Genomic DNA, 26,175 nt, shown 5'->3' with positions numbered 1-26,175 from the left:
TACTAAATTATTTTCTGTCTATATTTTTTATTTTATTTTTTTATGTGTGAACTGTGCCTTGATGCCCTTTGGGCTAAGTTCGCGCATTATAAATAAAATTTCATTCATTCATTTTAGAAGGAACTATGCCCAGCCTTTTGGCTGTCATTCCACTTACTGGATCTGGCAAATATCAGGAACAATAGTTTAACCAAAAGTGTTCTTCAAAAGCATAAACAATTTTCATCAACTTTCTCTTTTATTCAAACACTTTGTCAGTAAGTGTATGTACAGTGCACAGCTAGAGTGGGCAACAAGACACAAGATGAAGTCATACACCAAATTGAATCTGCTGCACAAACCACAGGTAGACAGGAAAAAACTATTTTATTTTTCAATAAGGTCCTTGACATTCATTATTATTTTACATTATGCACTTGGCAGTCTTATTTTTATTATCCAAAAAGAATATTGGCAATAGTGTTAGTTATCTGTGTAGCATTCTTTTTCAAGAAGTTGACTAGTTTGGGGAGAAAAGGCTGTGTTGCCTGGAAAAGAAAGAGATACACATATATAAATATACATTTCAGTTGGGAGTTAAAGAAAAATGGAAAACATGTTTACATTTATAGGTAACTTGAACCCTAAACATAAGCTAATCATGACCAAACTGCAATAGTGATTCATGCACTGCATTGAACAATTACATTATCTACGTTTCAATACATACAGGTATTATAACTAATGTGGCTTGCAGCACACCTCCAGCACAAGTAAAAAACAGGATAAGTGTTAACATTTGTCCTGAATTCTTATGATTGTTATGAAGTGCTCAGTTGCATAATAACTCAGGACCAAAGTTTACGCTATTACAGTGTAGACCCTGCACAGCTGAGCTCCCCAGGTTTCCGAGCTCCTTGCCAAGTTTCCCAGATCCATGCATAACTAACTGCAATGGTGTGGGTGTTGACTTTCCACTCTGGGATTTTTAGTTCTTGTTTATCCACATAAAACCAGGAATACACTTCCCAGAAGTCAAAGACTAAACCCTGTACTGGAGTAGCTAGTCAAGCCTGAAGCAAGGATTCTTGGTAGTTACAAGGAAATGAATGAATGAATGAAATATCATTTATAATGCGCAACTATGCCCAGTGGGCGTCAAGGCGCCTAAGCCAAATAACAAGCTGTTAGCAGACAGAAACAGAGCCTACTGGTATGCATTAATAAAGAGCCAGGTTTTCAGTGACTTCCTAAAGAGGTCGAGGGAAGGCAGTAGTTTAATTTCAAGGGGGAGTGAATTCCACATCAGAGGTGCCAGTATGGAGAAAGCTTTGCTCCCCCATCTAGCCTTCTTGGCTCTGGGAATTACCAGTTGATTAAGCTCACTGGATCGTAGACATCTGCTCGGAACGTATCTAGTGAGTAGCGAACCAAGGGCATCAGCCGAGCCTGCAGTTAGAGCCTTATATGTAAGGCAGAGAAGTTTAAAAGTGATCCTTGAGGGAATGGGGAGCCAGTGGAGGTTCTTCCTCGCTAAGGTCATAGATGCCAACCAGGGCAAAGCGAGAGCAAACCGCGCTGCGGCGTTTTGTATAACCTGCAGACGCTGAAGCAGGCCCTTGTTGGCCCCGGCGTATACTGAGTTGCAGTAGTCAAGCCTTGAGCCAACAAGGGCAATCACCACCTGTTTCCGTGCCTGTGGGGACAGATAGTGCACGATCCTTTTCAGGGTCTTGATGACACCCCAACAGGTAGCCACCGTTCTGTTGACCTGAAGCTCCATGGAGAGCTGGGTGTCAAAGATGACGCCTAGGTTCCTGGCAGATTGTGTAGGTATAGGGCAGCTACCTAAAGAAGGAGGCCACCAGTCTCCTGACCACATGCCCTGGTCCTTGCCAAAGACCAGGACCTCTGTCTTATCCCCGTTCAACTTTAGGGAGTTAGAGATCATCCACTCTGCAACAAGTTGCATGCAGGCCCTAAAGTTAGATGCAATTTCACTCACAGAGTGGGTCAGGGATACCATGATCTGCGTGTCGTCAGCATACGACACTACCTCCATCCCCTGAGATCTTACTAGTCTTGCAAGGGGGGCCACGTAGATGTTGAACAGGGTCGGACTCAATGCCGACCCCTGTGGCACCCCACATTGCAAAGACTTAGCAGGGGAGAGGTATTCACCTAGCATGACACGCTGCTCTCGTTGGTGTAAAAAGGAGCTTAGGAGGCTGAGTGCCGGTCCTTCTACCCCTGCCTCCCTTAACCTAGATGTTAAAGTAAGGGGAGACAGGGTGTCGAATGCTGCTGAAAGATCTAGCAGCACCAGTACGGTGGTTAGACCCAAGTCTACTTTTCTGCGGATGTTATCCATGACTTTCGTCAAGGCAGACTCCGTGCTATGCAGCTTTCTAAAGCCATGTTGGGACCCGTCCAAGAAGCCTGAGGTGTCAAGGAAGTTTGAAAGATGGAGATTCAAATGGGTCTCCAACATCTTAGCAGGGGCCGGCAGCAGAGAGATGGGTCTAAAGTTCTTCAGTACTCCGGGGTCTAAGGTGGTCTTTTTCAGCAGCGGCTTTACGATGGCTTTCTTCCAGAGTGACGGAAAAATGCCCTGTTCCAAGGCTCTATTCATTACTTCCAGCATCGGGGGAAGAATGATCTCTCTGCAGTTCTTAAGTACTTTCAGAGGAACTGGATCAAGTGGGGATGAAGATTTTGTTTTGTCCAACAGGCTATTAAGATCCTCTAGAGAGAGAGCAGGGTGATAAGTCCTGAAAGGTTTGGGATGGGTGGAGATACCCGTTCTCACGATTCAGCAGCTTACTTTTCTAATCTCAGAAAGTGCTAAAGACTCAGTGCCATGCCACAGAAATTTGCACTAGTGAAAACTGATTCCACACATTTTTTCTCTTTGTAAAGATCATATGTTCTCTAAACTTTTTTAATGGAAATTATTGCAGTATGTTTGAGACAAAGCCATGTTGCTCCATAGTTTCTTACAGTAGTATCACAGATAGTGTAAAAATAGTTTTTTTTCCCAAAAAGGCAATTATGGATTAAGATTAGTTGAACTTTCTCTGGTGCTTTTTAAATGATGTATAAACAATACATATGTAAAATAAGGTTTCACCGTCCATCTGTAATATGGACACAAACCTCAACATAACCTGCAAAGTCAGTAAATCTTCTATCATGTGGGATTATGGGGAAGAAGTGGGCACTGGAAGGCGAGAATTGATGTAAAGATAAGCTAAATACACAGGGCTTGGAAGGATGGAGGAGATGTCATTGGAGGTAACAGGATTGTCATGGAGCCATTTTAGTTTTGAGATTAGACACATCAGTTCTGTAGGGGGAGGGGCAGGCAGTATAGGATGCAGATAGATATTGGAAACCCATTTTGAAGGACAACAACAAACCATGCATGTGGGGGTCAAATAAATACTCAACCATATGGCTCACACCCCTCCATTGATATTCCCTGTTGCTTACCCTTTCTCTCTCAGAAACGTAACAGATCTGGTTTAAAAGTATAGGGCTGCTCCTCTGAAACATTCCCGATGTGCCATGCCACAGTGAGTGCTGTGAAGACACAAAAAAGAGAATGAGGGAAACACTCAGTCAAAGTATTGTGCCCCTGTCAATAAGCATGTTACCCACCCCAAGCATCACTTTCTCTTTTTCTAGTCTCCCCGGTTTGCTCTGCATAAGCTGCAGAAGAATTGTAAGCTCCTGTAGACTCTCTGTTACCATTTTGTTTCCAGAACCCACTTTAGATTGTATGTAGTGAAGTAAACCCGCACAATGTCAGTTGATTTTCTAGCACATAAGCATTCCTAAGATTGCTTAATTGGGTAGGCAAAAGGAACAAATGATGGACGGAATGCTGAACAATGCAAACATTCACCCCCAGTCACAAAGATCTGTGTTAAATCGATCCTTATTTTGGTCACCACACCGCCCCAGCTTGGACCCAGCCATGTGGGTAGGCTAGTAGTTGGAAATTAAAGGGATGGAAGATACCATTGCTGGACAAGCTGTCACCAACCAATTACATGCTCACACTGAAACGTATAACACCCTAGGCACTAATGAACCACAGTAGAATGGTATTCCCCCTTATAGGCAATGAAAGCCCCACTCAGAAGCAATTGCATGTTTTCCTTCAATGTTTAGTGTTTACACCTCTTTCTATTGATTTTTCACCTTTAGAAATTATCATTCTGATGCAAGAGCGATATTATCTTACATAATTCATAAGCAATTACACTAACAAGGAAAATTAAGACTCATTCAGTAACCGGGGGCTCGTTAATGCAACACCCTGTGCAACAAAATATGAGGGCAAAAAATGACAACCTTTCCCATTATTTAAAATGAATAAGGAATTCATTTTCCTTTTACAATAAATCTGAATTCTGCTTAAAACATGGAACAGAAACTGCACCAGTGAATATCTGGGTCAGCTTGTAAGAATCAGCTAAGGCTTCCTAAGCAAGATTATGCTTTTCAACCACTCTGTCTCATCTTCCTACACTATCACTGGTCTGTTGCACATATTATTGACCACTGCGCTCCAGCTGTTTGAAATCTCCCACCCTGCGAGGTCACATGAAGAGTTCTGCATCATCCTTCATTCTGACCTAAAAGACACAGCCTTACCTTCCACTCCTAAGATGATGACTTGCAGATTTACTTGCAGGTCACAGGAAGCAACTCATGAATGTGACAGAAGACCTCAAAGCAATAGAGATGTGGATGACTCCGAGCAGCCTGAGACTCCCTGGCTCCAAAACAGAAATCCTGGTGCTGAGACACCACATCTCCCTTACAAAATACTGGCACTTTGATTCCCAACCTTCTTTGAAGCCATTGTTTCATAAAAACCAAAGTCAGGTCATAGTCTTTATATAGCCACAATCCCCAGTCTCAACTGACAGAAGCAGTGGCCAATACCACTTTCTACTAAATATAGCGCCTTCAAAAAATCTTGCCCCTCATCCCAAAAAATACCACCTCTGGAAGTAGAAACATCAGTAAATGTGACTACGGCTATTTCCTGTACATCACTCCCCCTGCCAAACCAAAGTACTATGAAAAACGGAAACTAGCCGTTCAACGTTTACAATTCACACTTTTTCCACATACAAAAGCATAGACCAATCACGCCTCAATAAAGTAGTCTCACTTTGCCTAACCTTCAACTGCCTTTAAGGTTCAACACCCTTATACCTACAGAATAAAATCATGCACCACCAGCTTACCATCTAAGATTCAAAGCAATCAACCTTTTAGTGGTTACTGGAACCAATTGTAGAACACACTTCAGAGTCACTGGCTTTCAATGTTTCAATATCCTCCGCCCAAACACTAATAATACTACTAGTAACCTGACCTTCAGGAATCAAAACTAACATTGATCAAATTATTGCTTGCACAACTACTTATCAATACAATTAAAAGCAATAAGAATGTCATGCAATAACAGTCATCCCCATACGACATGTGTCTTGCGGAAGCCTAGAAACAGTTGACATGAAGTGAGTGCTCAACTAAACAAATAAACATAAACGTTTTTCAAGAATCATGGTGTCAGCATTAAGTGGTTATCCAGGGCTAGGTGGATGGAGACAACATCGGTCTGAGTTAGATAAAATAAGAATGTAGGGTCAGATTTATCAAGGCTTTGTGTTGGTGCAACGTCACAAAAAGAGATGAGAACCGGTCCAACATCTTGATAGAGTTTTCAATTTTCAGTGCAAACGTTTATTTGTGAGGAAGGTTGACTAAGAAGAATGCAAAGTAGCTGTTTGTGTTACTTTGCATTACTTTATGTCAAGGGGTGTTACATGGGTGGTACAGGGGCGTTCCCATGTAATTACCCAAGGAGTTTAACACAGAGCCCCATCTACTAACAGAGGTAGACAGGGGTTTACACTAAAACAATACGCCTCCATGAGAAAGGCACAAAGTAGGAGAAATCATTTTTTCTCCAAACTGTTCACTCATTGCACATGTATAAAGAACATGTACAAAGTGGCAACGTTTAAAAGTAAGTCTAAGCAAAGTATTTTGTACTGGAGGTTTATCATTTCGGTACAAAACCTTCTGGTACAAAAGTTTCTGTATGGTGCTGGGCAACCTTAAGGAGAACAAGAACTTGGGAAAATGGCAGCAGTGCACTATCTTTGTAGATGTGACACTAGCCAGCTCTCTCCCTTCCACACAACACACCACAGTAACTTTGCTTGTCGCACTGCGCTGCATGAAAAGTAGATTTTCCCCTTAGAGGTTAATGGCATTTTCAGAATGAGAAAGCAATAGTTTAGAGATTTGATCATTTGGGGGAAGGGTATAAAAGTTTGCAGAAGATTTAAAGACAATTCACTGATAAAAAATTGTAACATCAGGCACTGGGTGGGGAAAAAGGAAACACTCACACATGGGCATGTCCACTGATCACTTACCCTCTGCCTTCCTGAAGTGTGATTTATAAGGCGACACACCAATGCGATGCTGCTCTCTTGTTTTCCATCTGCGGTGCGTAAGTCTGGCAACTGTGAAGATTCCGAAAAAAGTATCAGGCAAGATAACTCCCAACAGCCACAACAGAGCCCTTTATTTTTACCTGCCTGTAGTTCTCCTATTGTACAGTTATCTACTTTTGAAATAGCAACCTACAGATGTACTTCGGGACCAAAGCATATTCTTGAAACTATCAGAGAGGAATGAATTAATTAAGTGGAAGACGGAATTCAGTTTCGTAAAGCTGTTTTCTGTGCATAGGTCTGATGCTTTAATGCATGGCAAGAAAGCTTTAGAATGCCCATCTATCGAATAAAACCTGAAAATTGCGTTTTTGAAGTGTCTAGGGAGTGGTCAAGCAAACTACGTCTTTGCTATTTGTAGGGAAAACTCAGACACTGTTTTCTTCTGTGCAAAGAACCATACAGAAGATGCAGGAGTTAAGATGAAAAGACACGAAAAAGGAGATTCCTGACCATTTGCAATCATGGCATAAAGATGAAGCACCCAGAGTGGGCTAGGAGGGATGGAGATGACATCAATGTGGCAACTGTAGGTGGCTAGGGTTGGCCAAGGATTTGGATTCTGATCTGGGTGCCTAAAACTGGCTTCTTTGATCACTCTATAGTTACCCTTATGGAAAAAAGATGGGATGAGGGATAATGGGGTTTTAGAATATCATGTGGTGAAATATTTTTAAAACATATTGATCTAGGCCATTCCATTACAGCTAGCATGGAAACATTTTAAAAAAACAAGCTAATTTCCTATCCACTGATTACCTCTCACTTATTCTTTGACTTTCACTATCATAAGGGACAAGGCTTGTGGGGACAGTAAGTAAGTAAGTAAGTAACATTTTTATTTGCACAATTAATTAAAATCGTTGCAATTTGCACAGTCATAGTTAAAAATTTGGTAGGATACACTAATCAATTCTAGTAAAGAAACAATAAACACATAGAAAAAAAGAAAAGAGATCAATTTTCAAAAATTAGAGTTCATTCTTGATCATCTGGTGGTAATAAAAGGTTGATTTGAGATATAAATTTTACAAAACGCGTTGCCATCTGGGATGAGTCGCCCATCATACATGCTTCCAAAGCTTCTTGGCATGTCCTGATATTGAGAAAAATCCAAATCGGGCGGAGCCAAAAAGTTCTTTGGGCTAGTAAGCGTCTGCAAATGCACAAAATGTGAATCAGATGTTCCTCTTCCTGGTTGCAAAAGCGGCACTTGGTGGAAGCGGCCTTCATATATCCTTGTGGGGCCAGGTGTACGACCATTCTCTTTAGCGAATTGCAAATTGCGACGTTTTGCGACTCACAAAATGGAATGTACAACAGTGTCAGTGACACTATTTGCGATTTTCAATTGGGTTGCAAGGTACCTGCCTCATTAATATTCAAGAGGCAGCTCGCAATTTGTGAATTATTGGGAATGGCCTGCAAACACAGGGATGGTGGTCTGTTGGGGATAGCAGACCCCAATGTCTGTGTTTACATTTTTAATAAGCAACTTTTTTTCCCCAAATTCAGTCCATTTGGGAGTGGCTTACCACCTACTTGAAGTAGGCTATAAACTGCAAGTGTTTTGCAAACACTAATGTAGTTGGGAAACAATGGTACATACCATTATGACTCGCTATTAGGAAGGGACGCCCTTGGCATGCCCCTTCCTAATAGCAACTTGCAAACACTATTTTGCGAGTCACTGACTCACAAAATAGCATTTGTACATACCACCACTTTTTTTTGCTGTCACAAACGGGCCGATTCCGCGTTTGGGGCCGCTAAAAATGGTCATACATCTGGCCCCTGGTCTATTCCACTTCAAGTGTGGCAGGGCTGGGTTCTTGCTGTGAAGATACCAAAAAAACATTAGGCAAGATTCAGTTCAAGGGCAATCTCCTCTATCCACACACATACAGTCTCTCTAGCTCCACAATGAAAGACATTTTGCTTTTTACTGTTGTGCAGCCTAAAAGTGGGAAGACAGCTCATGTTTAAGTCTGACCACTTTGTGAGATGATCGATGATTACTTCTAGCAAATATGGCACAATGCCTAAAAAATAGTTTGGGTAATGTGTAGCCCAATTAATGTATTTAGTGTGAACAGGTTAAAAATGGAAATTACATTGTTGGTATGCCGGAAGAAACATTTCAGGGGAAGGTAACATGAATAATGAGTAACCATTTATCCAGACATTAAGGGAAAGAAAAAGAAGGGTGTTCCAGGTCAGCGATAATCATGCAGCAAGGCAAAAAGCCTCAATTACACTGCAGCTGAAGAACGGGTGCAGATAGGAAATTTAGTCTGGGGCTACAGGGCCCAGCAGCAAAAGATGACCAGCTACCCAACCCCTCAGTATCACTTCAACCAGGTAAGGAGCTCCCTTCTTTGCCCAGTGTTCCATCATGCAGTGATTTTGTGCAGCCTTCTCCTACTTTACCACCACAACTTCCTCTTTAGGCTCTGATTCCTCCACCCAGATGTCTCCATACAATTGGGTTCCCACTTCATCGCAGCCTACCCATGCCCCTGCACACTGCCACATTCAACCTCAGACTTACTTATCCCACACACGGCACTAGCCTCTTCATCCATTCATATGCATGTACTTTCATCGCACCACCTATCCATGGACTCAGTTACTCTACAACCAACCAAGCACTCACTTCAATTTAGTCACCTTTTATGTTTAATGATCAGCAGTCAAACTTTAATCTGCAGTTATTTTTAAACATAGAGGGACAGCTCCCTCTTCTGTCCCTGTTTAAAAGCCACAGACTTCACTGATGTGCATACCCCTTGGTGCCCTTACATACTCAGAGTATTTAAGGCTTATGTACTCCGAGTATTTAACAGTGGCACCGATGGGAAGGTACTGCAGTGAATTTGGCAGCGCTATTTCATAGAGCATCCTCACATCCATTTTTGGTTGCGAGGGTGCATTTAGCCCTAAGAAAATAGCAGGACATGCACACTCCGCTCCATTGCTGAATTCCGCAGAATTTTAATGTAATCCCACAGAATTACACAAAATCAAATTCCACCGTTCTTTCTGCCCCATATGGTACTGCCTGACTGCAAGATTTGGCTTTGCAACTTCTCCAGCAGAAAGGCTGGCAGGCCCAGCAGAGTGTGTTATATACTTAGCTAACTTGGAAGGTATGAAGGCAATGATTAGGAAAATATGGAAATTACAAAGAATTTTTTTAACCTTTTTAGCTGATGTACATGGCTTTTTCCCTTTAGCTTTACCATTTCCTTTGATACACAAACAAGGATCTAGAGTAAAGAAGTAATGATCCATGTGTAAGAGGACACCTGGCTATTTTTGGAGGAGAAAACCAGTGATTACTTATAGCAAGTCTGGCAGTCTAAAAAAATATTTTGAGTAAAATGCAGCCTAATTAATTTGTTTACTGTGAATAGATTTAGAATAGAAAATATACTGATCGTATGTGAGATTCCAATTGAGCCAGAAATAAAGGTAAAGACTAGGAAAGGGTTCGTGGGTAGTGAGATTCATGCTGTGAAGAAGAAAAGCCTAGCTCTTTGGAGGACGTAGGTAACATAAAAATATTGATGGCAAGTGAGAAAGAGGGGTGCTGAGGGTGTACTTTGCAGCTTTTTGCTCTACTGATATGTGCATTAATTCACTTAAAATGTTCTTCCTTTGAAAATGCCTGGACAGTAAGGCATCCATGTGGTGCAATGCAGTTGTAACATTTTAATTTCAGCCTACAGCAGCATTTGCATTCTATTTCAAACCTCTTCAGTCACCCATGGCACTCTGCCTAAGTCAAAAGGTGATCATAAATGCTCCAGTACCATCAATATTGTTTTGAGGAAATCACAAGCGATGGCAGACAAAAGCCTTAACCTCTTAGCTATTTGGTCTTCCCCACCATCCCCCTGGTTATAAGCCTTTTTTGACTATTTGGGGTAGCTCACGCTTAGGCCCCTGTAACTTTTTGTCAACATAAGGTATCCACACCAAACTTGCGTCCTTTTCTTCAAACATCATTGGAATTTTAAAGATACCCAGGGTTTGTGGGTTCCCCTGGAGGGGTCCCAAAAATTAGCCAAAAGACAGCAAAGCACATTTCTTTTTTTTTTGTGGAAAAGTGGGGGAAAAGTGCTGCAGAAGAAAACATCCGTTTTTCCCCTGCACATGGTATCATCAAAGAGATTGTGTTACTCAAATCTCCATCTTCCCAGCTTTGAGGAACAGACAGAATTTTGTCAGAAACCCCATATGTTTTAACAGTTTGGGCATTTTACTGGGACATAGCCTATTTTTGCTACTTTTTGTGCACCAAGCTCCTTCCAGTTAGTGGTAAAAATAGAATTGGAAGAAATAATGGATCCTGGAAAACTATACATTTCTGAATTCAGCTAGGGGTCATTTATGTAGATCCTTCAAGGTTTTTTTTAATAGAAACTAATAGTTGAAAATAAGAAAAATGGAAAATGAGATTAAAAAAACAGCTATTTGTGCCAACGTTTTCACCTGTAACATCTTCTATGTATTTCAGATTTCTTTACAGCAATATACCGTTAAATCCACTGGACCCTTCTGGTTGTGGGGATATATAGGACTTGTAGGTTCACTGTTAGAACTGGGGGTCTCTAGTTGGCAGAGGTTGGTACCACTGTCCAAATAGGGACCCATGCTTCTAGTCAAGGTAAGGAGGAAACACTCTTTAGATAACCTCTGCTCACCCCCTTGGTAGCTTGGCACAAGCAGTCAGGCTTATCCAAAAGCAATGTGTAAAGTATTTGTACCAACACTCACAGTAACACAGTGAAAACACCACAAACTGACTCCACAACAGTTTAGAAAAATAAAGGTATTTAATCTGAACTACACAAGACCAAAACAACAAAAATCTAACATACCCAGTTCGAAAATATGGTTGCAAAAGAGTTCTCAAGGTTGCGATAAAATAATCCACAGTTGCATGAAAAGTTCACAGTTGCGTCACGTTTAGCCTATAGTACCTTTTGAATACGACAAAGTTCCAAAGCAGAAGCTGGTGCAGTGGAAAACAAGTGATGCGTTGCTCCTGAGACCCTGGGGAGGCGATGCGACAACCCCCCTGCAGCAGCGGGCGGGTTGCTACGAATCCGGTCTGTATGGGGAGGTAGGCAGACTTGTATGGATTCCGGTGCGTAGGTTCCGTGGGAAGTTTTCTCTCGCAAAGGCACGGTGCGATGATCTTTGGAGTTGCGATGATCTCCGGGGCGATGATGCACGGACCAGCGGTGATCACTCTCTCGCAGCTCCTCGATGCGATGGCTTCTGCAACAACACTCCCAGCGACGTGATGCGGTCCGCAAACAAGCGGTGCGGCAATCTCACCCAACGACGACAGGCTCCGCGATGACACTCACAGCGATGGTAATCTTCCCGCACCGGCAACAGGCGCTGCGACAATCTCGACCTTCGTAGCGGTGGGAATTTCCTCGCACTGTCGGGGATGTGCTCTGCAAGCTAACGATGCGACAAAACTTGCAGAAAGTCTTCAAAAGCTTGGTTTCCAGCTTCCCAACACAAGTACAACTTCTAGAGGCACCACACATGGGCCACACACTCAAGGAAGGACAGAACTCTCTCAGTAGAGTTCAGGGAAGCTGGGGGGGAAGTCCTTTTGTTCCTGGGACTTCAGAACAGGGAGCCAGCTCTTCTCAGGCCCTTGGAGATTCCTTCAAGACAGGGGACACAGCACAAAGCAAAGTCCTTCCCCTCTCCTTGGCAGCAACGCAACAGCAGGTCAGTCCAGAAGAGCAACAGCAGGACAGTCTTCCTTCTTCAGTTTCAGCTTTTTCCTTGGCGGAGGTTCCTTCTTGATTCCAGGATGATATAATTTTCTGTTGTCAGGGGTCCTGTACTTATACCCCTAAAAGTCTTTGTTCTCTTTGTGCAAGTGGGCCCTGAGCCGGTCTGAAACAGTTCTGGGTGTTCCTCGAGCACTTTGTTTTCCTGGCTTCTCCTTTCCTTTCAGAGTGAGGGGCAGGGTCGCCAGCCGCCCAGCAGGAGGTGGAGCCAGCATTGTGGAAGGTAGGCACAGCCCTATTAAGGCCCAGGTGCTATCTGCTCCCACCACTCAAGTTCCAAATGCAGTCATTCAGCCTAGGGCTGACTCAGCCAGCCTCCTGGGGAATCCCCAGCCCCTGTCACTCTCAAACCAGACAGTCAATTCACAAACAGGCCAAGGCACACAGAAAGGTCAGACAAGAGATCAGCAACTTTCTAAAAGTGCTGTTCTCAAAAACAGGATTTAAAAACAACCTTTCCTAAAAGATGTGTTATTAAATTATGAGTTCAGGGATACTAGACTTTTATGTCCTATCTTGTTCCTATGGGAAGATATGCTGGTAGCCAGCATCCCCCATGATAGCCTATGGAGCAAGATAGCCTTGCAGCTGTGAAAAACGAAAATTGCTGTAATTCACTACCAGAGCCTGTCACCTGCACAAGTACATGCTCTACCTTTCTCATACACTTCACCCTGCCCAAGGGGGTACCTTGGGCCTTCCATAAGAGTGACCAATGTGCACAGAAAGGGAAGGGTTAGGCCTGGTCAGTGGGGACACTGACCAGGAGGACATGGCAGTTCACAGACTGCACACAGGCACTGCGGTAGCAGGCCTGAGACACCATTTTAGGGCTACTTATGTGGGTGGCACAATCAGTGCTGCAGGCCCACAAGTAGCATTTGTCATCACCAGCCCTGGCACACTCAGTGCACTTTACTTGGGACTTCTTGGTAATACAAATATGCCAATCATTTATATCCAATCGCAATAACAATTTACACAGAGAGCATTTACACTTTAGCACTGATCGGCAGTGGTAAAGTGCCCAGAGTCCTATTGCCAAAATCCACAGGTCAGGAAAAATAAGGGAGGAAGAAGCAAAAGGTTTGGGGATAACCCTGCAAAAAGGGCCAGTTCCAACATTCACCAAGAACGAGAGGAACCCAGAGCCAATAATTGAGCTGTGTCTTTGAATGGTTTTTCATTGTGTACCGGGTATATAGCAATTCATTTGGTAAAATATGAAGAGTGAAAAATAGGTATCAAGGACACCTATGTATTTCCAAAATGGGAACAAAATATAGAGTTTAGAAGCTGTAGCCATTTGCACATCTCCGAAATTGTGGAAACCCATACTAGCATGTGAATTATAGGACATTTTTCAAAGTGACATTGTCTTACATTTGAAAGGCAGAAATGCATGCTAACTCAATACGGAATATCAGTTGATCTTCAAATTTGTGTTCCTCTAAGTTTCCTCATAAAAATGGGACCTCACTTGTGGGGGTAGGATTAGTGCCCGTGTCAGGAAACGGGCCAAAATGCAATGTGGACACACCACATTTTTACAGAAAAAATGGACCCTTTTTTTACAGTGTTTAGCTGTGGATTTTGAACCCTAGCTCTGCTGGAACCTAGGGAAATCTAGCATACCTGTACAGTTTTAAAAAGTAGACACCCAGTGGAATCCAGGAAGGGGAGACTTGTGCAGCTCTCACCAGGTTCGGTTACCCAGTATCCCTTCCAAACCTCACACTTTGAAAAAAAACACATTTCCTCACATTTCTGTGATGGGAAGTTGTGGAATCTACATGGATCTACAAAATTCCATGCACCCCGAATTCCCCAAAGCCTTCCAATAAAAATGGTACCTCACTCATGTGGGTAGGCCTAGTGCCCGCCACAGGAAACAGGTCAAAATGTAACGTGGAAACACATCAAATTTTTAGAGTGAAAACGACCCTTTTTTCTCAAAGTGCTTAGCTGTGAATTTTGACCCCTAGGCCTGCCGAGAATTAGGGAAACCTAGCAAACCTATACATTTTTTAAAACTAGACACCCAGGGAAATCCAGGAGGGTTGACTTGTGTGGCTATCACCAGGTTTTGTTACCCAGAATCTCTTGCAAACCTCAACATTTGTCGCAAAAAATAAAATTTCCGCACATTTCTGTGTGGAAAATTCCTGGAATCTACGTGGATCCACAAAATTCCACCCACCACACATTCCCCAAAGTCTTCTGATAGAAATCATACCTCACTTGTGTGGGTAGGCCTAGTGCCACGACAGGAAACATGCCAAAAAGTAACGTGGACACACCCCATTTTTACAGTGAAAACTGGCTCTTTTTTTTCAAAGTGCCTAGCTGTGGATTTTTAACCTGGGGAAAAGTGGTAAACCTATACATTTTTTAAAACAAGACACCCAGGGGAATTCAGGAGAGGGTGGCTTGCGTGGCTCTCACCAGGGGCCAGATGTATCAAAGGGTTTTACCCATTCTGTGTCTATGGGAAAATGTGTTGATACATATGGCCCCAGGTCCTGGAACTCAGAATCCCTTGCAAACCTCAAACTTTGTCACATAAAACACATGTTCCTGGAAAGTGCTGGAATCTACTTGGGCCCAGAAAATTCCACCCACCCCGCATTCCCGAAAGTCTCCCAATAAAAATAGTACCTCACTTGTGTGGGTCGGCCTAGTTCTCGCGACAGGAAACGGCCCAAAACAAAACTTGGACATACTACATTTTTACTGTAAAAACTGACCCTTTTTTTTTCAAAGTGCCTAGCTGTGGATTTTGAACCCTAGCTCTGCAGGTACCTAGGGAAACCTAGCAAACCTATAAATTTTTTTAAACTAGACACACAAGGGAACACAGGAGGGGGTGACTTGTGTGGCTGTCACCAGGTTCTGTTACCCAGAATCCCTTGCAGACCTGAAAAACTACCGACCCATCTCGCTCCTCCCCTTCGCTGCCAAAGTCACAGAGAGACTCGTGAACACCCAACTGACCGCCTTTGTCGAATATAACTCCATCCTAGATGCCTCCCAGTCTGAATTCCGCAGCAGCCACAGCACTGAGACCACCCTTCTAGCCACCACTGATGACATCCGCATGCTACTGGACCAGGGACACACGGCGGCCCTCATCCTGCTAGACCACTCCGTGGCCTTCGACACCATGTCACACCGCACACTCACAGCCAGACTTCACGGCACAGGGATACAAGGAGCCGCCTAGACTGGATTCAATCCTCCTTCTCCGGCTGAACCCAGAGGATCAGACTCCCACCCTTCCGCTCCGAACCCACCGATATCACCTGCAGGGTATCCCAGGGATCATCTCTCAGCCCTACGCTCTTCAACATCTACATGGCCCCCCTCGCCACCAACGACAGACAGCATGGGCTCAGCATCGCACCCTACACCGACAACACACTCTCATCCTGTCCCTCATGAAAAATCCCGAAGACACCAGCCTCTGCTTTCAGGAAGGAATGAAGAACGTGGCAACCTGGATGAAGGACAGCTGTCTGAAGCTCAACTCAGAGACAACTGAGGTCCTCATCCTTGGACCCTGCTCCACCGACTGGGACAACACACCTGGTGGCTGCCTGTCCTTGGGATCCCACTCACCCCCACTGACCACGCCCAGAACCTCAGCATCATCCTCGAATCCTCCCTGTCCATGAACCGCCAGATCAACGCCGTTGCCTCCAGCAGTTTCAACTGCCTTCGCATCCTCCATAAGTCCTTCAAATGGATCCCCTCTGACTGCAAAAGGACCGCCACCCACTCACTCATAACCAGCAGATTTGACTACGGCAACGCCCTATATGCCGGAATCAACAGAACTCTTCTACACAAACTCCAAACCATCCAGAACGCCACAGCCAGACTCCTCCTCCGAACTCCACGGCTCAAGCACATGTCCCAACACCTACACACTCTCCACTGGCTCCCTATCAAGAAGAGAGTCACTTTCAAACTCATCACTCACTCCTACAACAACATCCGACCCAAATACCTCAACAAGAGAGCCTCCTTCCACGCACCCAAGAGAAATCTTCGCTTCACCAACCTCGCCCTGGCAGAGGTCCCCCGCATCCACAGAAACAAAACCGGAGGAAGAGCCTTCTCCTACATCGCAGCCAAGACCTGCAACAAGGTCCCGGTGAACATCAGATGCTCCCCGATCCTGCACACGTTCAGGATGAACTTCAAGACTTGGCTCTTTGACTGCCCAGCGGCTTGAGACCCTCATGGGTGAGTGGCACGCTATATAAACCCCTGATTGATTGATTGATTGAAATTATGTAAAAAAAAAACACATTTTACTCACATTTCTGTGATGGAAAGTTTTGGAATTTGTGTGGCTCCAAAAAATTCCACCCACCCCGCATTTCCCAATGTCTCCCAATAAAAATGGTACCAAACTTGTGAGTGCCTGAGACAAGAAAATGGCCAAAACGCAAAGTGGACACACCACATTTTTACAGTGAAAACTGACAATTTTTTGGCAAAGTCCCTGTGGATTGTGAACCTTAGCTCTGCTGGCACCTAGGGAAACCTACCAACCCTATACTTTTTTAAAAGCTAGACACCCAGGAGAATCCAGGATGGGTTGACTTGTGTGGCTCTCACCAGATTCTATTACCAAAAATCCCTTGCAAACCTCAAACTTTGCAAAAAAAAAACTAATTCTCTCCACATTTCTGTGATGAAAAGTGCTGGAATCTACGTGGTGCCACTAACTTCCACCCACCCCGCATTCTTTAAATTCTTCCGATACATAATGGTACCTTACTTGTGTGGGTGGGCCAAGTACCTGCTGCAGTGAAGGGTATTGTGGAGATTTCAAAATTACCTATCACGAAACACATGGTTTTGCACAGGGGCTCACCTGGGTTTTTGGCCCCACACTCTGTGGCCATCGAGGGAATCCTACCAAACCCAGGCATCTTTGAAAACTAGACACCTGTGGGAGTTCATGGAGGTATATGGCTTGTATGGACACCCCAACGATTTCCTATCCAAAATCCCCTGCAAACATCAAATTTAGGGGGGGCATTGGCATGCCAATTCTGTGCGACCCCCACTCCTACATACAAAAATGCCAGCGTAATCCCTGGTGCCTGGGGAGAAGATCAAGGGCTATTGACCCCATTCTGGACAGCCCCACACCCCTGACCATTGAAAAAAATATTGCATTGCCTGGTGGGTTTCCAGCCCCGCCCATGGAGGCAGATAAGGGGCTATTGCCCCCACCTGCATCCCAGGGGGCAGAAAGACTGTTCCAATTTGTTTTGGGGTAGGGGTATTGGCATGCCCATTCTGTGCAGCCCCCACCCCTATGTAATAAAAACATTCCCTGGTGCCTAGTGGGCTTTCTGTCCCCCCAGGGGGCAGATCAGGGGCTACTGCCCCATCTTCCTCTGGGGGGGCGTAGAATGACTGTGGCTTTTTTTTGGGGGGGGGCATTGACATGCCTGTTCTGGGCGGCCCCAACCTGAACTTTGAAGAAAAGAAATCCCTGGTGCCTAGTGGACTTGCTGCCCCCTCCCGGGGGGGGGGGGGCAGATAAGGGGCTATTGCCCCATCTGCCTCCGAGGGGGGGCAGAAAGAGTGTGGTTTTTGGGGTGGGGCATTGGCATGCCCATTCTGGGCAGCCTCCACCCCTACGTATACAAAAAATAAATAATCCCTGGTGCCTATGGGGCTTTTTGCCACACCACCCCCCAGTAAGCAGATCAGGGGCTACTGTCCCCATCTGCCTCCTGGGGATGCATAAAAACTGTTGCATTTTTTGGGGGGTGAGATTGAGGGCATTGCCATTACCTATCCTGGCAGCCCCCACTCCTGACCTATAAGAAAAATAAACCCTGGTATCTAGGGTGCTTTCTGCCCCGTGGGGGGGGGGGGGGGGGCGGGCAGAAAGAGTGGTTAGGGCAAAATAAAATGTGGAGAGCAAAGGCCCATGCCCAATGGGCCGCTCCCCCCTCCCTGGTGGCTAGTGGGTGGAACCCTGCTTGGGGATACCCTCCTGGGGCAATCCCACACGCAGGGTTCCACTAGGGATGGGTACCATTGGAAAGGGGAGATTCTCCCCTTTCCAACAATACCTCTCCCAAGTGTTTCGGTGCTCGGGGGGGGGGCTGATATAGCACCAGGAGCACTGAAACAATGAAACTGAAACTAAGTTTCAGTTTTCTTTTTCAATGTAATGACGTCAGCGCGCCATGCGCGCGATTGTCATCACATTGAATATAAAAAACAGGCCTCAGGAGGTTGGAGAAGCTCTTCCTCACCTCCCGAGGCCCCCAAAAAGAAGGAAATCCCTCTGCTGTTTGCAGCAGAGAGATTTAGTGTGCCTGTGCACGTTACGGAATGGTCCCGTCATGGGCACAGGAGCACTGGTGCTCATGACAGAACCATTCTGTCATGAGCATCGAAAGGGTTAATTATATGCACTATTCTAAAACATCAGTATCTTTCACAGATTGACCTGCTTTGAATATCCCCTATTATCAGACAAAGACCATGCACCATATATGAACTGACATCAGAGTTTACTTTAGTAGTCCATCAATGTCGCCTTACGTGAGCAGTCATATCACTGACGCTACAGAGGCCATTTTAGATGGTGTGAGGCACAGCAAGTGAGGCAGACATTAACAAAGTAAGTAAACTGCATAAAGTATACATACATTTCTTTGCAAGTGCTATTGTTCTCTTTTGAAAAGCGATCTTGGTTAGGAGATGAAAGTGTCCTGTAGGCCTGGCCCCTAATGGTACCATTTAGATCAGTGCTCTACTTGCCTGCAGATGGAGGGATAACTGCAGGAATTCAATTGAAAAAAGGGGAGTACATATTGCCTTAGAGCCTCGGAGGGACTGACTATCAGCATGTACGAAGTACAAGTGATATTGTCTAGTAATGAGTAAGATCTGCCTGATCAGAGAGTGTTTTGGAAGTTTGACTCACTCTTAGAGGAATGGGATGAAGTGTGCAAAGGGAGGAGAGCTGACACTGGTAACTGCTACAGTAGTATTGTCAATTGGTCGGCACTCAGTGTATCTTAGTTGATAACAGATGGTCTGCTGCTAAGGACTGGTTCCACACTGCCACAGAAATAACCTAGGATCCAATTAAATTAGTTTCAAGGGTTTTTATAGAGCATATGGCTACCAAAGACAGGCTTTCCAGCACTGACAGGCTATGCAGGATAGTGGGCTGTTCAGGCAAATAAATGGGTTTTGAGTGCCCACCCACTTGACGTTTGTCCTAAGGCTGATGGGTAGAGAATTCCAGAGTTTTGGAACAAGATAGTCAAACGAGCGACCACCGGCTCTGGCTCCCTTGATTCTGGGGACGGTGAGGATAAATTGTTCGATCTCAATTCTCTGTTGGCACTCTATGCATTAATAAGGCCCTGAAGGATATGCAGACTAGTCTTGTGTTTTGTACGATGTAGAATGCAAAGTGCTTTGAATTGTTTTCTTTTACGTATTGGCAGCCAGTGAAGTGTGGGTGGAGCAGGGCAAGCTTACTGAGCTCCATTGAGCAAATTAATGTAACAAATATGGGAAGTGTTACAGTTAGTGGTTGGTGTCTTCAGTCCACTGCAGTGGGCTAGAAATCCTCTTGCTGTGATATAGAACCTTGGGCAACCTCCTACCTGGCCCTTGGGTAGTTGCTGACTAAATGTAATAGGAAAAGTCTATTCTTGGTTTCTAGAGGTCCTCATTCAGGGCTCGTGAAACCTATAGTAAGTTCAGTGCACCTGCAGCAATTGATGAATCAGGCATACCACTGCAATTCACTCAAAAGCTCATACTTTGCTCCCTCACAGGCAGTGCTTAATTTGAGCCGATAGTTACATGTGGGGCCCCATGGCACTCATATTTTGGGACTGGCACTTGTTTATCCTCATCAAACTGACCCAGAATAAGAGAGAGAAACAGAAAAGGGGAGTAAGGAGGAAAAATAACCGTGAACAACTGATAAATTAAGAAATCAGGGATGAAAAAGAACCAGCAATCTTTAGATAGAAGGGCAGGGAATAGATGGCAGTGGATGAAAAAGGCATCAAGTCAAATCAAGACTACAAATCAATTGGTAGCGCTGTTGGTGGGATTCCAAGAAAAACTTTGGGTCCCTGTATTTATTCATTTGCAAATTAAGCACTACTCACTAGGCTTTAATTTTACTCTTGTGGATGGAGTAGGTTCAGCATATGGCTGGAATAATATCCTAGTGGCTAGTGAGAGTGGGCTTTGGAGGATAGACTAGTCTACCTTCTAACCACTTAGAACCATGCTTTGAGGCGTTGAGAGGTGAGACATCTATAGCACATTAGTTCTTGCTGTAGGTAACTGGGGCCTGAGATGAGAGAGGTGAGAGGTGAACAAGTGTTTCCCACCACGAGCTTCACACCCCATTCCAGAGGCCCTGAGTAAGATCCACTCCATGATAATAATGGTTAATGATTCTATGTCATTATCAGGGGTGGGCGGATCTCGCGTAGTGGTACTCTGCGGAATTTCACAGAGTTACTGGAAAATTCTGTGAAATTCGGCTGAGTTCTGTGGCCTGGCAGAGTGCCCCCCTGCACCCCCGCTGAAGCCCGGGCCAACCGCCCTCCTCCCGCTAAAGCCCCCCCGGCCCTCCACTCCCTCTAAACCCCCAGCTCTCCCTTCCGCTAAACACCCAGGCCCCCTGCATCCCTCCCGCTAAACCCCCGCCCCGCCCTTCCTCCTACGTAGTAAGGCCTAAAAGATGAAAAAGAGTAGAGACCTACCTTCCTCCCAAATCAGTGTCCTGCTCCTGCTGCAGGGCCTGGATCCACTCTGCTTCCGCTGCTCCGGTTGAATTACAGGAAGAACTGCAATGTGCATGGCGTACTGAGTGAAGACATGTCTGACCCGATCCTAGGATTTGATAGGGTCAGCCATGCCTTCACTTAGTACGCCATGCGCACTACAGTCCTTCCTGTAATTCAACCGGGGCAGCGGAACTGGAGCCAGGCACAGCAGTAGGAGCAGGGCAACGATTTGAGAGTAAGGTAAGTCTCCCTGCACCAGTGAACTCTGCTCCGCTGCGATTGCGGCGTTTTGGAAAACGTAGCACGCCAAATGAAGTGCAGACTTTATAAAACTCTGCAAACTTCTTTGGCGGAGCAGAGTTAACCGCCAGCCCTTAGTCATTATATAAGCGGTGTCACCTGCAATGGAATCTTATGGTACTCAGGCAAAGAAAGTGTGCTTTCATGTCTCTTCTTAGCTTCTTTAAACCAAAGTGGCCACACTTTGTTCTCATTGCATCATTGTGTACAGACACAATCTACCCCACTCCCTTTTCTTCCCAGCGAGATCCAGAATTATGCTCTGCAATGGTTGCTATTGCCATAAGGCAGGTCATAGGCTACCAAAGGGTATATCAGCTTCCAGGTTAAAGAAGGTGCATGAAATATAATGCTGCTACTGCTGATAATATTGTAGAAGTGCAGTTTTACATTTATTCGTTAAGCATTGTTTTTTTATTCGCTTCAAATACTGAAGGAAGGCATGGTGTTTGAAAGGTGGGCTTGGAGGTCCGAGGAACTGCATATAGTCAGCATGCCGTTTTCACATTACTGCATCAGGGCACTGTAAGTTACACAACAATGTATATACAGTCCACCATATGAACCCTTTCACATGTTGCAACCAGGTGTGTTATTGTATATATTATGCTATATTTACTTTCCCTCTCAAGGAGTGTTCAGCCTTATTGCCCATCTCTCTATACTTTATTCAGAGCTGGCCTGTCTTTTGTTTGCAGAGCCAAATAAGATAAACAGTTCCAAAGTTTGAGCAAAAGGTGACCTTCATCCTACTAGGTATTGATTGCCTGTGAATGTGATCGATATCACATTGTCAAGCGACAAAATATCAATCTGCAACATCGAGAGCAGGATACCACTATAGACCATATACTGTGAAATTACTATTCTTTTTTTTATAACTCTTCGTTCAATTTTCACAGAGGCAAACAAGCAGCATGACATATCCCCCAACTGTCAAGGACTTTGAGCCGAACATGCATCAATTAATACATAGGTCTTCCTGAGGCCTGGGCCGGAGCATAATGTCAACGCAGTCTTTTTCCTTTCATTGTTCGCATCAACATGAAAACCCACCAGTTCAACTTGTGTATCAAGCCCATTCCACCCTCCGTCAGCTAAGAATCTCCAACTTTTCCTCACTGTCTCTCTTTCCTCACTTCTCTCCAGGGATCGCTGATCTTCTCGAATTTGCATGGGCACCCTCTTGCCTGGTACACCAGTTTTTCTGCTCCCATACACTAATTCATGCCTTCCTCCCACTCCTGTATGATAGGTGTAGGAAAGTGTCCCTTTTTGCTTGGTTGCCCCCTACTTTTTGCCTGATGTTTGATGCTTCTTGACTAAGTGTGCCCTGGGTACCTACTAATCAGGTGCCCAGTGCCTATGTTCTTTCCCCAAAACTGGACCCTTGTTCCCACATTGGCACTCCGCAGGCCTACATATACGTCCCAAGTAAAAGGTGCCAGGGGCTCCAAGGACCTTGGAACCTGAGATAGTCTCACAGGGCTTAATCATATATTTTGCCACCCTCAGGAACTCCTCTCCTGATCCATACACACTGCCACTGCAGTCTGTGTGCCAGGGGGAGAGCCTAAAACTACAGGTCGACATGACACAAATCGATGGGTGCCAGACCCACCAAAACACTGCCTCTAGTAGGCATTACAGCCCTTAGGCAGGGTGCACTATACCACAAGTGAGGGCACAGTTGCATGAGCCCTCTGCCCCTACAGTACCTGTGCCATTTACAGGAGTTTGTACGTGCAGTGAAGCCATTTTAGACCATGGGCTGGGAGTTTGGCACCCCGAACTCCACAGCTCCATGATGGCTTTATTGAAAACTGAGAAGTTTAGTATCAAACTTCTCAGCCCATTAAACACACACTGATGCCATAGACTCCTGAGGCTTGAGCCGGGAGCGGAACACAGCGTCTTTGCTCTTTTGCAATCTGCTCATATTTTAATAGTATTTTAACCTGCTTGTGTTGTATTAGAGGCTGTTGCTTGGGGGGGGGGGGGGGGGGGGGGGGGGTGAAGTCCGCGGTACTCTCCGTGATTGTTTGGAGCGGGACCACTATTTTGGGGTTAGTGTAGGTCAGCGCGCTAGTTTTCAACCCCTGACACTACATACGGACGTGGTAAGATGAATGCGCAGCGGACACACGCAGGGAGCACGCCGTTGGCGTGCCGAAGGCAAGCCCGTCTGCGCCCGTTCACACCGCCGCCAGATGCCGGACCCTCTGCTCAATCTACAGTTGCCCACACACAAGTATTCACACGCTGTGCTTTTGTCTTTCGACACTAAATGCTCTACTCCTGCCTGGATTCCCCCAGCTGGTTCCTTTAAGTGCAAGCAATGCCCTTTTCAACTCCAAATAGATAGGTTAGGCTCACTCCCTCCGTATTTAGTTGAGTTTAAGTTTCTAAGCCTTAATTGCCGGTCGCTGGCTAAGCACCATGCTGAGGTCTTCGACTTACTAATAGATGAGTCTCCAGATGTATTATTCTTAATCTTAGTTGGCTCTCCCTCAAGGCGTTATCATGAATCAAGTTAACAGATCAGGTAATGGGGGGGTGATATTGCAGTAATTCACAAGGAGCCTTATCACTGCAGTTTCATAAAGGAGGACATCCCTGACTGCAAAAGCGCCCTTTTCAAAATAACATTAAACCACAATCTCACTGTTACTGGTCTTCTTATTTATCAACCTCCAGGACCATCTAAAGTGTGTAGGGAAGAACTGCTGAATAAAGTTATCTTCTTCGCCAGCAAAGCGGCGAATTTTACTATTTTAGGTGACCTCAATTTAAATCTTGAAAACAATGGCAAATCGGAGATCGACAGTTTCCTGGCAGATTTAGAGGCCTGTCAATTGGCTCAATGTGTCTCTGATAGCACACATGTAGAAGGCCACCTGTTGGACCCTATGGGGCATATTATCAAGGGGGTTTATCTCCGCTTTTTTGGCTTTAAAAGCCAAGAAAGCGGAGATAAAATTATCTCCCTATTACCAAGCTGTCGCTAACACCAGTTAGTGACAGCTAATAGGAGATAGCGACCATCTTGGGCCTTGCTTTGCATGTCAGTGATATTTATCACTAATGACATGCAAAGTGGGCGTGCCAAGATGTTAGCGACTGGAAACAGTCCCTAACATCACTATCTCCTATTACCAACTTTTGGAGATATTCGCGCTAAGCGCGAATATCTCCAAAAGCTAACACCTGCCCTGAGCAGTTCTTAGCCATGTTATCCAATGGGAGGTGGATAACATGGCTAAGAGCATTTGCTCGATAATGCATGAATATCGCTGACTTTTCAGCGATATTCATGCATTTCGGCCGTTTTTTATCGCATTTGCGATAAACCTTGTTAATAGCAAGGTTTATCTGCGATAAAAATCGCCGATGTGCGGCGATAATTTTTGTCTCTAAACAAGTTAGAGACAAAAATTATCGCTAGTTGTTGGTAATATGCCCCTATATTTTCAAACTTAAGTTCCTTAAAGGTTCTGTGGCCAATCCCTGTGGTCTGGACAGATCATTTTCTCATAACTCTTTCCCTGCGGTGGCAAGGAAAGCCTACATTGAACTGCTCCTTACCAGTTTTAAAACATCCTTGGCACAAGTTAGACATAAATCATTTCTTGATTTACTGTTAAGCCACAAGCCTCAGCTTCCACCTGATATTGATGATGCAAATACACTTTTTCGGAATGGCTGACTCAAGTTTTGGACAGTTGTATCCCTGCCAAACTGAGTGTTAAAAAAAGAGGGCAGTCTAATCCCTGGTTTAATGAATCATTGATTAAAGCTAAAAAACACTGCAAACAACTTGAGTGCACCAGGAGGCACGCTTATGATGTTGAAGCAAAAAAGAAAAAACGAGCATCTATGAAGTTCTATCATAAACTGGCCCGGAGAGCCAGAGCTGAGTTTATGGCCGGTAACATCTCAGCAAGCAATAACCCCTCTAAAACAATCTTCACCCTTCTCAAGGTTATGAAGAGTTCTGGGTTGCAGGTTGACTCACCTGTCATCTCAAATCACCAGTGTGACCACCTGGCCAGTTACTTTTTGAATAAGGTGGAAAAGATATATAAGAGTTTCCCACCGGTCACTGGCATCACTGACCTTATGGAAAGGCATGGGGATATTGGATCCACTGTGGTCAGAGCACTTTCGTCTTTTCCCTTGCTGTCTCTCACTGAATTTGAGTTCCTCTGTCTGAATAATAAATCAGGCTCCCCTGCCGACCCTTTGAAACCCTTTCACTTTCGTCAGTTTCATACCCTCATCACACCAGTGAGTAGGGACTTGGTTAATCTATCTTTAACCACAGCGCCCATACCATCTGCGTCGAAGCGCACTAAAGTTATTCCTCTCCTGAAGAAACCGTCACTAGATCCATATGAGCTGGGTAATTACAAGTCCTATATCCCAGCTGCCATTCCTGGCAAAAGCAGTAGAATCTCATGTAAATACTATGCTTACAGAGTTTATCGAGCGAAATGAAATCTTAGATCCCTCGCAAAACGGTTTCAGATCTCGCCACAGCACCGAATCTGCTTTGCTGGCAGTGATGGAAGAAATCTGTGGTAGAAGTGATGTCGGAGATTATGACCTATATAAAAATATCCTTAAATAATGTAATCCCCGATATCTCTGTTTTTGGATAGGCCAAAAGAGAGTCAAAGATCCCCCAGAGCCTTAAAACGAGTATTCTTCAAATAG

General features: G+C 44.8%; 1 protein-coding gene across 1 annotated transcript in view; it reads right to left on the bottom strand.

The window, feature by feature from the left end:
• Positions 1-347: 347 nt before the first annotated feature.
• LOC147708721 (uncharacterized) overlaps positions 348-26,175 on the bottom strand; it is a 228,112-nt gene continuing 202,284 nt past the window's right edge. The window contains exons 15-17 of the mRNA XM_086927369.1: positions 6,447-6,536; positions 3,472-3,561; positions 348-527 (exon numbers count right to left, since the gene is read on the bottom strand). Coding sequence (XP_086783495.1) covers positions 435-527; positions 3,472-3,561; positions 6,447-6,536 — 273 coding nt within the window. The 3' untranslated portion in view covers positions 348-434. The remainder of the gene's footprint in view (positions 528-3,471; positions 3,562-6,446; positions 6,537-26,175) is intronic.

Source organism: Lissotriton vulgaris, chromosome 6 (genome assembly GCF_964263255.1).
Source record: "Lissotriton vulgaris chromosome 6, aLisVul1.2, whole genome shotgun sequence".
NCBI lineage: Eukaryota > Metazoa > Chordata > Amphibia > Caudata > Salamandridae > Lissotriton > Lissotriton vulgaris.
Note: the sequence above shows the minus strand (reverse complement) of the source record. Positions and strands in the feature narration are given on the sequence as shown.